Genomic DNA, 12,584 nt, shown 5'->3' with positions numbered 1-12,584 from the left:
CTGAGCAATGGGAGCTCACCCTGTTGCGGGGATTTGAACCGCCAACCTTTTGATCAGCAAGCCTTAGGCTCTGTGGTTTAACCCACAGCACCACCTGTGTCCCCCCTGACTTACTTCTAGTCAAAAGAGTGGGCCTGACTTTCATTTTCACCTCCTTAATCTCAGTGTTGTCCTTGTATACCTTTGTAGGAAGCAGAATGAGGGCAAAATGAGAATTAGCTGGCTCAGTCCGCCATTGCCTCCACCTTCCATTGGCCTCTTTGCCTTCTGCCCTACCAGGCACCAGCAAACACTGGCTATAGTGTCACTGGCTACAGAGCCAGACCAGGTTTCTGGTTCTGATGTTGGTGATTAGTGGACCACTGAACCTGAGGCTGGCTTTTGAGCTTTTAACTTCAGGTCACCTCTCATCATCTCCATCCCTCTTTGAACCCCTAGAGCCTCTTAAAAGGCCATCTCATTGGCCTAAAAATAGCAGTATTTGATGACCTCCTGGAAAGGTTGTGTGGGTGGTACTCAGTTCCCTAAGATCAGGGGAAGGTACCAATGAATGTATTGGCTTTAGTTATTGGGGGTGTAGCATCTGGTTCAGTGGGCTTCTCCTTGCTAACCTCAGGTTCAGTCACCCTTACTGGGTGACACTGTGGCCTCTGACTAAGTGTACTGCCACTTCTGGACTCCAGGGTCATGACACCTATGCTATCTGCCTCCATCTATACTCTGCATTGTACACAAACCTAAATGTTACAAAACACCTTAAGTCTCCATTGACCTTTCCTTTCTAAGGAAGCCAAACATGGGCAAGCACTGCTGCTGGAAGTTCTAACTGCTCAAGGAAGGTGGGAGAGTATAGCACTATGGCTAATGGCAATAAGTCAGGTTCACACTGTGACTATAGATCCTGTCTTGTCCTTAAATCACTGCTTGAACAAATCACAGTTCCTTGAGGTTTGATATCACGTTTAGCTTAAAACCAGAAGTGGAAGTGTTCAAACCCCTTTTCTGGCACGTGAAAGAAGGGGGGGGGCATGTAGTGTATGAGACCAAAGTTCACTATGGCTTGTTCCTATACAAGGAAACCATGATGTCCCAATACGTGTGAGGTTGGCTGGACTATTTCTGATTTGTGGTCACATTTTCCAGCAAATAATTATGAGTGCTGCCATACTGCTTGCTGGAGGACAACATTTTGGGTCTTTTTTGACTTTATTATCTAAGATGTAGTTGTGCAGTTCTTTCTTTTCTAGGTGCTCTCTTGACTCCCAATCACTTTTCCTCATCAGTGAAGAGTGGACCATCTACAGATACAGGCATAACCAGCATGCCCCCAATGCGGACATAATGATTTTTCAAAATTTCTTGTTTCTCATCCTTTATAAGAGCATCCTGTCTTCTTTCATCAACAGCGATGGAAACCTTAAAATTAACAACAGAAGAAAAGAGGCTGCGATACATTCTTACACCAAGATTTACTTACAGAAAACAAAAGCCAGCTGACCTTCCTACTCCTGCCCTCCCCATCTCCTTTTCCTTTTGTGACTACAGTGGTACCTCAGGTTAAGAACTTAATTCGTTCTGGAGGTCCGTTCTTAACCTGAAACTGTTCTTAACCGGAGGCACCACTTTAGCTAATCGCACCGTGCCGTCGTTGTGTGATTTCTGTTCTCATCCTGAAGCAAAGTTCTTAACCCGAGGTACTATTTCTGGGTTAGCAGAGCCTGTAACCTGAAGCGTCTGTAACCCAAGGTACCACTGTATGTTATTTTTATTGATTTGTAAGCCACTCTGGGCCCAATCATTAGCTCATGAGTGTTAGGGTTAAATCTGCTGTATTGGCTGCATGCAGCACATGGAACTATTGTTGTCAGCCAACAAAGAATTGAACCACACCTTCCTGCTCGTTAGCTGCCATTACCGATCAGGTGTCAGTTGATTGACAAGAAGATGTGGTTTGCAAAAACTGGAACCCCTAGCAGGCCAAAATTGGCCCTGGGTGCCCCACTGTTGCAATAAATTATAACATATACATAACATAATTCTTTAAACTTGTTTAAAACAAGTACGTAATCCAATGCAAAATTTCATCTCACATCTGAAAATAAAACAGCTTTCTTCCTTGCTTCTGGTTTCTCATTTATCTGTGTCCCCTGCAGATCTCATACAAGGAGGCTAAAACTCTGAAACAGGGGCAACTCCAAGGGTTTGAAAATTCTACTTATGTATCTTTTGCGGGTAGCACTGTGGGTTAAACCACAGAGCCTAGGGCTTGCTGAAAAGAAGGTTGGTGGTTTGAATCCCTGCAACGGGGTGAGCTCCTGTTGCTCAGTCCCAGCTCCTGCCAATCTAGCAGTTCGAAAGCACGTCAAAGTGCAAGTAGATAAATAGGTTACCTTCTCTGGCGGGAAGGTAAACGGTGTTTCCATGTGCTGCTCTGGTTTCACCAGAAGCCGCTTAGTCATGCTGGCCACATGGCCTGGAATCTGTACGCCGGCTCCCTCGGCCAGTAAAGCAAGATGAGCGCTGCAACCTCAGAGTTGTCCACAACTGGACTTAATGGTCAGGGGTCCCTTTATCTTGATCCTTTGCAAATCTCTGATCCCACAAATTCACCACACAAATCTTGAACATATATCATTGTTCACTTACTTCAGTGAAAAACAATGGCTTTGTTTGTGGTCTTTGTAGAGGATGTGGAGGCTTTGGAAACAGAAGTTTGATCTTGATCAAGGACTTTGGAGGCAGCTCACCAAAAATGGAATCTAGGACTAAGAAAACATAGGAACATGACTAGGGAAATAAGTCTTTACAGATAGGTGAGCTCTATGAGGCTGTGCCTTGATGGAGAAACTCCCCTCCCACTTCAAAGAAGCTTGAACGTTATCAGAAGGCTGTTGGTTCAGGCTTGCAGAAGCTCTGAACAGGAACACACTTCTTTTGGAAAACACTACAACATTTAGTTTCAGCTTATGCCTGTTTTGTATAACAGCCATCTTGGTGGTCCTTCCTATCAGCAGAGCAAAGAGATGTGGTCAGTCAATGCAGTGATTAATGAATACCTGGAGAGGAGTTTCCAAGCCTGCAGAAACATATTTATTTGAAATGATGCAACCAGGATTGAACATAAATTTCCCTACATGATGTATGGAATGTTGAAGGCAGTGGTTCCCAGTTGGTGGTCCATAGACCCCGGGGGTCCATGCAACCCACACACAATTTTGGGTGCTGTGCTGTCACACAGATCATGTGATTTGCACAGCAGCGTGGCCTGGAAGACCAACACATAGATATCAACATTTTCAAAAGTAGAGGTCCATGGCTTGGCTTTTGAAAAACAGGGGGTCCACAGTACTTAGGCAATTGGGGACCACTGGTTTAGAGCATGTTGAAGACTGAGGCTGAATGAAAATGGCTTGCTTGAGCATCTAAAACAAAGGTGGAGAAACTCAGCCCCCTCCAAGCCTCTCTATCAGGCCCTTGAGATCCCCTTGGTCAAATACTTCATTGATCCACACTGAGTTCCTTTGCCTTGCTGAACTGTCATAATGCCCCTTGCTTGCCATGCATGGAGAATAGAGGGAGATCTGTGGGTGGTAGTGTAGAAACCTCTGACTCTGGGATGGCTGAAATGTGCCCTGCTATGAATGTAGCAGACTGAGGATCTTTTGGCACAGGGTGGGCCCAAGCCAGCCCACCCATGAGATGAGGTGAAGCAGCTGCCTCAGGTGGCAGAAATGAAAGCAGCAGCACTCCTGCCAGCATCCTGCCCCACCACTGCCACAGAAGCAACCCATGTAAGGGAGGCTTCTGTGGTGGCAGAGCGGCACAGCGTTCTGCTGCCCAGCTTTACTACAAGTTTCCCCTGTCCCTACGAGCTGAGAGGAACCGGTGGCACAGCTCTGTGGAATGCTTCCCCTCTCACGAACTTGGTGAGAGGGGAGGTGTTGTGCTACCCAACTTTACCACCAAGTGAGAAGGGAACTACGCAAAGTGCTTCTTGCAGGCCCCCAAGTCTGTCTATTGATGAACAGGTGGGATTATGGAACATACATGCTTTCTGGGTCATGTGTTGTGGACTATCAGCTTCCTTGGATGTGTATTCTTCAGTGGCAGGCTGTTCCTCATCATTTCCATTGGGATGTTCTGATCCAGAGTCCATTTCATCATCAACATACTCCTCCTTTTCACCACCTTCCGGGTCTTCATTCTTTTGTGTCTCCACTACATCACCCACAAACTCTTCTGGTTTGGTTTCATAGAATTCATCATCATTGCTGGGGACAGAAGAAAGGGGGGGGGGATCCCAAAATGTGGAAACATGACAAAACCTTTCTGCCTATGAATAGCCAACATCTTTTCTAGTCAAGAAAATATTGCTGAATATATTTTTTCAATGTAAATATGATAATTATTGGTAGAAAAATGGGATCCAGAAAAAGGAAATGTAGATCTAGAAATGAGATATATGCACTATTTAGAAATTCTTGCATTTGGCCAGCACTAATGCTGTGTTTCATTTTCTCTGCTTTTGCCTTGGGAGGAGGTATGACCAAATCTGTCAGTTTTGGTTTCTCTCAGTTTCTTATTTTCCCAGTCTTAAGGTCAGTTCTTCATAAGTTTGCAATGTTGTTTTTTTAAAGTCCTCATGAAAATCGATCATTTTAGTGTGGATTTCTCCTAATATACACATTCTTTTCTATCCCGTTTTACAAAACAATGTTCCTCAACACAACACTGTGTCATTATCACTGATATATACATCTCTGTGCACCCTTCACCATAGTATATGCTTTTCTTTCTTTTACACATTACAGTCATACCTCGGGATAAATACGCTTCAGGATAAGTGTTTTCGGGTTGCACTCCATGGAGACCCGAAAGTAACGGAGCATGTTACTTCTGGGTTTCACCGCTCGTGCATGCACAGACGCTCAAAATGATGTCACGCGCATGCGCTGAAGCGGCAAAATGCGACACGCACAGTCGCTTCTTATGTTCTGTTCAGGATGCGAACGGGGCTCCGGAATGGATCCCGAGGTACCACTGTAGTCAGTTGGAGAACCGTATTGTAAAATTTGGAGTAGCGCAGATTTTGAAGGATGGATGAGTTTTGGTTGGTTATTATTTCAAAAAGGATGAATTAGGGGAAATGTAGTCTTAATCAAATTTCTGTCCTGTCCTTTCTTGGGGGTAACCAGGGGTGGGTGCCACACTTTTTTCTTTTGCCCCCTCTCCCCATTTCCCCTCCTTGAACCATCATGAAATTAGAACAAAGGCCTCATGAGCTCATCTGCACGATAACGTTTATTCTACTTTCACAAATCAGTTTAATGCACCGTTTATTTGTAATATCTAAATGAAGCAAGACTGGCAATGAATATATTACCTGAATTTCCAAACACACACCTAGCTTTATGGATATATATAAAAGGAAACAGAAGCACCAAAGTAATTTGGAACTTCTCTTTTCCTTGCTTGCTTATCTCCAGAGTTGTAAGGACTTCCCTTAAAGCATAAGGACTGGAGGATGGTAAATTAAATTTAACATCTTTATGCACCCTCTTGCCCAGCTTGTTCAGAGTTTTGGGTTGGGCTGTCATCAGTACTCTGATGACACTCAACTTTATCTGTTGATGGACGGCCATCCTGACTCAGCCCCAGACACATTGAGCAGATGTTTGGAAGCTGTGGCTAGATGGCTGTGTGGGAGCCGGTTGAAGTTAAATCCTTCAAAGACAGAGGTCCTCTGGTTGGGTTGGGGCGACATGGGGTTGGGAGCCAACTCCCATCTCTTGCAGGGGTGCAATTAGTGCCAGCGCCTTCTGTCAAGAATCTGGGAGTAACCTTCGATGCCTCTCTTTCTATGGAGGTGCAGGTTGCAGCCACAGCAAAGGTGGCATTTTTCCACCTTTGTCGTGCTAAGCAGCTGGTCCTTTACCTCTCCCACACTGATCTTGCCACTGTGATCCATGTGACAGTCACCTCCAGGCTCGATTATTGTATTTCGCTCAACGTGGGGCTGCCCGTGAAGCTGACCCAGAAACTTCAATGGGTGCAGAATGTCTTCTTACGGGGTCCTTGCCATGGAATCACATTCATCCAGTGCTACACCATCTGCACTGGCTCCCAGTGGAGTACAGGGTCAGGTTTAACGTGCTGGTTTTAACCTTTAAAGCCCTATACAGCCTAAGGACATACATACGGGACCGCCTCTCCTTGTATGCCCCAGTGGAGGACCTTACGGTCCGCAAATAATAACACCTTGGAGGTCCCAGGCCCCAAGGAGGTTAGACTGGCCTCGACCAGGGCCAGGGCCTTTTCAGTCCTGGCAAAAGGCCCTGGCCCCAGCCTGGTGGAACACTCTCTTGCAAGATACTAGGGCCCTGTGGGACTTGACATCTTTCCACAGTTTTTCAGAAGCCAAACATCTGATTCAGCTGTCAGCTATTGTTTCCGGGGCTCCTGCACCAATCAAAAGCTGCACCTTGGTTTTCAAACATTTCAGAAGTCAAACAGACTTCCGGAATGGATTAAATTTTGCGCTTTTGTTTTTGCTGTTTATTTTGCGCTTTTGTTTTTGAGGCTTTTTCGGTTAATTTGTTTTTGTGACTGTGTGGAACCCAGTTCAGCTACTGATTGATTGATTGATTGTGTGACTGCGGAAATGGATAAAAGCCGCCTATCCAAACAATGACTATCATCAGTGCAGGTGAGGGGGAAAAAATAATCTTAATTTTTATCATCTACAATACTGTCTTATTTATTTTATAGTACAGTACATTGATTATTGCTTTCATTTTATGGCTCAATGGCCTCATTATATAGTAAAAGTCATATTAAATTGCTGTTTTAGGGGTTGTTTATAAAAGTCTGGAACGGATTGATCCATTTTCAATTACTTTCTATGGCAAAGTGCACCTTGGTTTTGGAATGCTTTGGTTTTGGAACGGACTTCCGGAATGGATTAAGTTTAAGAACCAAGGTACCACTGTAGTGCTGGTTCTGTTCACTGAAGCAGTTGAGTAGGCACATGTGGGGTAGTTGCTTGTTTACTTCAGACAAACAATTCTGTCCTCAAAAGGACAGACATACTCTTAGAATGTACCTTTAACCAAGCTATTTTGTCTTTTTTGGTTCAGTATTGTCTACTCTGACTGGTAGCGGTTGTCCAGTATCTCAGGCAGATGATCTTCCCATCACTTACTACCAGATCATTTGGCCTGGAGATGCATCGAAACTGGGACTTTTGACATGCAAAAGAGACTGAGCTACAATCTCGCATCTCCAGGAGGAAGCTTGTAATGGATGGGGAAGCAAAATTATTTCTCTGCCTTTAAAGTTAAGCACTTTTAAAAAAGCATGGGTTTGAATGGAAGAGTTAATCATGTGCTTAAATATTTTCATTAGAATCAATGAGACTGAAAAGTGCTGGATTGGGTCCCATGTGCACAGCTATCTCTATGTTCAGTAGTCTTTAAAAACGCTTTGGGGAAACTTGCTTCCTAGCATGAGCTGAAGCCAAAATTTTATGTGAAACTATGGAAGCAGGTGGCAAGCCATAGGCAGTGCCAGATTAACAAATAGGCAGAGTAGGCACTGACCTATAGGCCCCCACACCTTTTAGGGTTCTTGTGACAACGGATCCAAATAATATTGACTTGATCTTGAAAGAATTTGGAAGAGAAACCCCTATTGACTCAGAAACCTACATCACTGTGAGGGGGTCCCTGAGATTTTGACTGCCTGGGGGCCTCCAGAAGGTTTAATCCTACACTGGCCATCAGTTGTGAGGTGGTGAATGATTAGCTGAATTGTTCTGAGAATCGATACTTAGCAATAAGTGAAAGTCAAGAGAGAGGATATGAACCGACTCAGACTCTGCATTCATAATCTGAGGTCCTTCTTCGTGTGCCTCCTCCACAAGTGGTCTGGAGGGTGGCAGTACAGGAATGGGCCTTTTCTCCAGTGGCTCCCAATTTGTGGAATGTTCTCCCCAGGGAGGTTCATCTGGCACCTTCGATATATATGGCTCCCAGTACGTTTCTGAGCACAATTCAAAGTGTTGGTGCTGACCTTTAAAGCCTAAATGGCCTTGGCCCAGTATACCTGAAGAAGCGTCTCCACCTCCATCGTTCTGCCCGGACACTGAGGTCCAGCACCGAGGGCCTTCTGGCGGTTCCCTCGCTAGAGAAGCCAAGTTACAGGGAACCAGGCAGAGGGCCTTCTTGGTAGTGGCATATAAGAGCCCTGTGAAACACCCTCCCATCAGATGTCAAAGAGAAAAATAACTACCAAACTTTTAGAAGACATCTAAAGGCAGCCCTGTTTAGGGAAGCTTTTAATGTTTAATAGATTATTGTATTTTAGTGTTTTGTTGGAAGCCGCCCAGAGTGGCTGGGGAAACCCAGCCAGATGGGTGGGGTATAAATAAATAAATAAATAAATAAAAATAATAATATCTTTAGGCATCATGCAACAACATTCCTTTTCATCCAGGCCACTGTCTGAATAATCTTCTACTGTCTTTTAAATGTGTTTGTGGGAGGGGTATGTTATTGCTTTGTTGTTTTAACTATTTATTTTGCTTTACCATGTATTATTATCTTGTGAACTGCCACGAGATCTTATGGTGAAGGGCGGTAAAAAAATCAAATAAATAAATCTAATAGTCACTTGTTAGGAATGCTTATGGGAGCTACTTGGGTATGAAAAGTTCTTGGTGAGTACTTGCCAATCTAGATGCTCCATTGATTTTTCCCCCCCCTTCAGCTGGATGTTTTGGTCAGGAAGTTGCAAAGTACAAGTCATCAGTTTATCTGGCACATTATATTGTCACATCAGCTGACAGGACATTATGATGCAATGATTTCAGTGTTTCTTTTCAGCCTATCACTTGAATCTCTCTCAAACTGGACAGACAAGTGTTTGGAGACCCCTTTGGGACAGAGATGACTTGGCCATGGTACTCCATGCTCTGGTAATTTCCTGGCTGGATTGTTGCACTGTGGTCTGTGTGGGGCTGCCCTTGAAGACTCATAAACTTGTGACAGTCAGATTATGCACTAGTTAATTATATGTATGATATTAGTCAGGATAATCTATATGAATTCTCCACAATTCACTTGATGTAGGAACCCTCATTGTGGGTAAAGGTAAAGGACCCCTGGACGGTTAAGTCTAGTCAAAGGCGACTATGGGGTGTGGCGCTCATCTCTACTTTCAAGCCAAGGGAGCCGGAGTTTGTCCACAGACAGTTTTCCGGGTCATGTGGCCAACATGACTAAACCGTTTCTGGCACATGGAGGACAGTGATGGAAACCAAAGCGCACAGAAATGCCATTTAGCTTCCTGCCGCAGCCATTTAGCTTCCTGCTGCAGCAGTATTTATGTACTCGCGCTGGTGTGCTTTCTAACTGCTAGGTTGGCAGGAGCTGGGAAAGAGCAACAGGAGCTCATCCCATCATGCGGATTTGTTGACCTTGTGATTGGCAAGTCCAAAAGGCTCAGTCGTTTAGATCACAGCGTTGCCCACATCCTTCATTGTGGAACACTGTGTCAAATAGACTGGTGCGAGGAGCGGGAAATGGTGAAGTAAGGGCCTTATCAGTAGGCACTTTGCTGAGTGGACCCATTCAAACCTGGAGCCAACCCTGAACATAGCTCCTCAGTTAATTTATACCATCCCTTAAATGTATTGTGGCTTAATCATCCCCACCCCACCTGCCCCAAAATCCACAGAGTGGAAACATTAGAAAGGAAAGGAAAAAGAAGAGGAAGCAAGGATGCAAAAATTAAGAGAAATGTTAACATATGTGATAAATTCGCAAAGTAATTTACACTGTGTGCAGAGTATCTCTTCCTGGACACAGTTGTTAGAATATGATAGTATGAATTCCAAAGTCTTGCAAGGTGAGCCCCAAAAGTGTGATCATCACTTAGCAACGGAGCTGTGGCAAAGAATGCCTTGATCTCACTTGATTAGCACCTTGGAAAAGAAACAGCCTCATTGAAGAGGCAGTGTCATTGTCACTGCAAGGAACAACAGCTTTCCCCAAAGCTAGGAGAGCTCTTTCCATACAGTAGCAACAGTATGCATGAGGACCTGCATGAGGTCTGCCAGCCATTGCTATTAAACTCCTCCAAGCACCACACACATCTCCTCAAAAGAAGGAGGTTTGGCAGAGCTTTGGCCTGGTGTGTGTGTGGCCAATCCCACCTGGAGTGCTGCAGGAGTGGAGGATATGTACATGAGAATCTGCCTCATGTCAGATCAGATGCAGGCAGCAGACTACACCTATGTTTGGATGCTGGGCACCATTTTGAATCAAGGTGGCAGACTAAAATATGACATTGGTGTGACTTTGCCTATTTTTTGGTGCGACAGATTGAAAATGGGGTGGTGATAGATGCTTGTGCCTGATATCCCCCATCAAGCTTTCTCCTTGTGTTTATTTTGAAGCCCTGGAGAACATGGGCCCAGGGTACCCCAAGGATTGCCTGAACCCTTATTTTTCCAGCTCATTCACTGAGATCATTTGCAGGAATGTTTTTGGTCATTCCCTGAGTAGCTGGGGCTTGTTTGACAACAAGAACTCGAGGCTGCAGTGCCATTGGCTCAGTCCTGTGGAACACCCTACCAATGGAGATTCAGTGGCCACGTTCTGTGCCAACTTTTAAAAGCATGTGGAAAACTTTTCTATTCTGCCAGGCCTATGGAGGTTTGTTTTTAGTTTGTTTTTTGCTTTTTAACTCTTTTTTTTATTTTTTTACTTTTTATGATTTTATTGTTTAGATACACACACACACAACAAACAAACAAACAAACAAACAAACAAACAAACAAACAAACAAACAACTGCACTGGTGTGACACACCCTCCAACATTTCACTAATGAAAATAGGAATGTCCCATTCCATAATGATAATTTTACTATTTATACCCCACACATCTTATTGGGTTGCGCCAGCACTCTGGGCAGCTTCCAACATACATAGAAACACAATAAAACATTAAACATAAAAAAACCCCTTCATTATTCAGGATTGCCTTCAGACAGCTCGGGGGTGGGATAACTCCATCCCCTCCAACATTTCTCCAATGAAAATAGGGACATCCTAAGGAAAAGTGGGACATTCTGGGATCAAGTCAGAAACGGGCGGCTTCTCTAAATCAGGGACGTCCCTGGAAAATAGGGACGCCTGGAGGGTCTGATGTGAATACATTTGTATAGACACCATCTTCCAGTTTCATGTGATTTCGCTTTATTTGGTGTCACAGATCAAAACTGCACTCACTGATTTGGGTGACTGTTAAGGTATTGCTCCCCAGCTCAGCACTAGCGTTCCGAAGATGGTCTTCATCTATATTTTGGACACCAGACGCCATTTTGAATTAAGATGTTGAATCAAAATATAACTTTGGTAAGACTTTGCCCAATTTGATGTGATGGTTACAAACAGGCTTTCCCAAATTGGAGGATAGAGTTTTTGCATATGGTTTGCCACTGGATGAACTGAGGTCGCATCAGCGTGTGCACAGCCCCCAAACCTCACAAACTGCACTCTCCATTTAAAATTGTAATAAAGTGCCATTTTTATAGATTAGATTAACAGCTGTTATTAGCAGCAATAATTTGCCATAATAACAAAAATAATGATAATTGTGGGTCTTGGAAGTGAAGGGGGAAAAAGCATTTTTTAATATAAGCCATAAATACGTAAGGAAAATGTGCAAGCAAAGCACCCTTTCCCCCTAAGATCAGTTGGGAGGCAATATTAAACCTTTCTTGGAAGATTTTCTTGCCACATTTTAATTACCTGTCCTGTTTGTTTATATTCAGTTACATTTTTCTGAAGATGCAAAGTTTTCTTTTGAAAAAAACCCCAAACACCTTGGTATTTAGGAAAATCCAAAGCTGGGGTGATGCATGCTCAGGTGCTAATTTATTTGCATCAATTAATTCCAGGCCCCTGATGTAAACCAATTAGTATTCAACCCTTAATGGAGTCATTATCTGTCAGATTAGCTTTTCGAAATGCTTGTCACCGTTACAGGACTAGGCGGCAGAACTTTGCTAATAAAACTAGCAGAATTAATGGAGTGAACAGCAGAGATAATGACTTAATGTGGAACATACAGTATAGACGAGGGGACTGATCAATGGCATTCTCAAAATAAAGATGTCAGAGAAGTAGCTACAGTATTCTTAAAAAAACAAAAGCAAAACTCAACAACACCAAAAACCAAGGGAGTGGGTGGGAATTGAACAATACTACTCACACACATTCGAGAGGATATTATTGTCTTTGCAATGGTACAAAGCATAGTAAGTATATTTCCTCCTTTTGACCCTTATATCATGATTGCAGGGAGTCTTTTCCCAGACCTTCCTGGAGATGCTGGGGTTTGAACCTGCAGCCTTCTGCATGCAAAACAGATGCTCTACCACTGAGCCACATTTCCTTCCCTGATCTCCCTGGTTTAGATTTGACTCTCAGTGCCCTTGGCTGCAGGCACCTATGAGTGTGTGCAATCAGCCCAAGACATGGTGTACATGGTGCTGGTCGTGAACTGGGCCTCCTGAGAG

At 43.9% G+C, this 12,584-nt stretch overlaps 1 protein-coding gene across 1 annotated transcript; it reads right to left on the bottom strand.

Moving 5' to 3' along the window:
* Positions 1-1,187: 1,187 nt before the first annotated feature.
* On the bottom strand, positions 1,188-8,832 carry LOC308468791 (uncharacterized protein). Its single transcript, XM_080991204.1, has 4 exons — positions 8,729-8,832; positions 4,048-4,271; positions 2,647-2,765; positions 1,188-1,416 (listed from the first exon to the last, which is right to left on the bottom strand). Exons 1-4 carry the CDS (start codon positions 8,803-8,805, stop codon positions 1,267-1,269), a joined length of 570 nt encoding a protein of 189 aa, XP_080847330.1. The 5' UTR covers positions 8,806-8,832; the 3' UTR covers positions 1,188-1,266.
* Positions 8,833-12,584: the final 3,752 nt, after the last annotated feature.

Source organism: Podarcis pityusensis (assembly GCF_964106645.2).
Source record: "Podarcis pityusensis genome assembly, chromosome: Z".
Lineage (NCBI taxonomy): Eukaryota > Metazoa > Chordata > Lepidosauria > Squamata > Lacertidae > Podarcis > Podarcis pityusensis.
This window is presented reverse-complemented; position numbering and strand designations above follow the sequence as displayed.

What these genes read in the sequence shown, in the direction of transcription:
- LOC308468791 (XM_080991204.1), bottom strand. Translation starts at nt 8,805, where the DNA reads ATGACTTGTACTTTGCAACTTCCTGACCAAAACATCCAGCTGAAGGGG. An exon ending in TCAATGGAGCATCTAGATTG is followed by an intron (nt 4,272 to 8,728) that starts GCAAGTACTCAC and finishes TTCTGTCCCCAG; the next exon opens with CAATGATGATGAATTCTATG. An exon ending in ACACATGACCCAGAAAGCAT is followed by an intron (nt 2,766 to 4,047) that starts GTATGTTCCATA and finishes ATGTTTTCTTAG; the next exon opens with TCCTAGATTCCATTTTTGGT.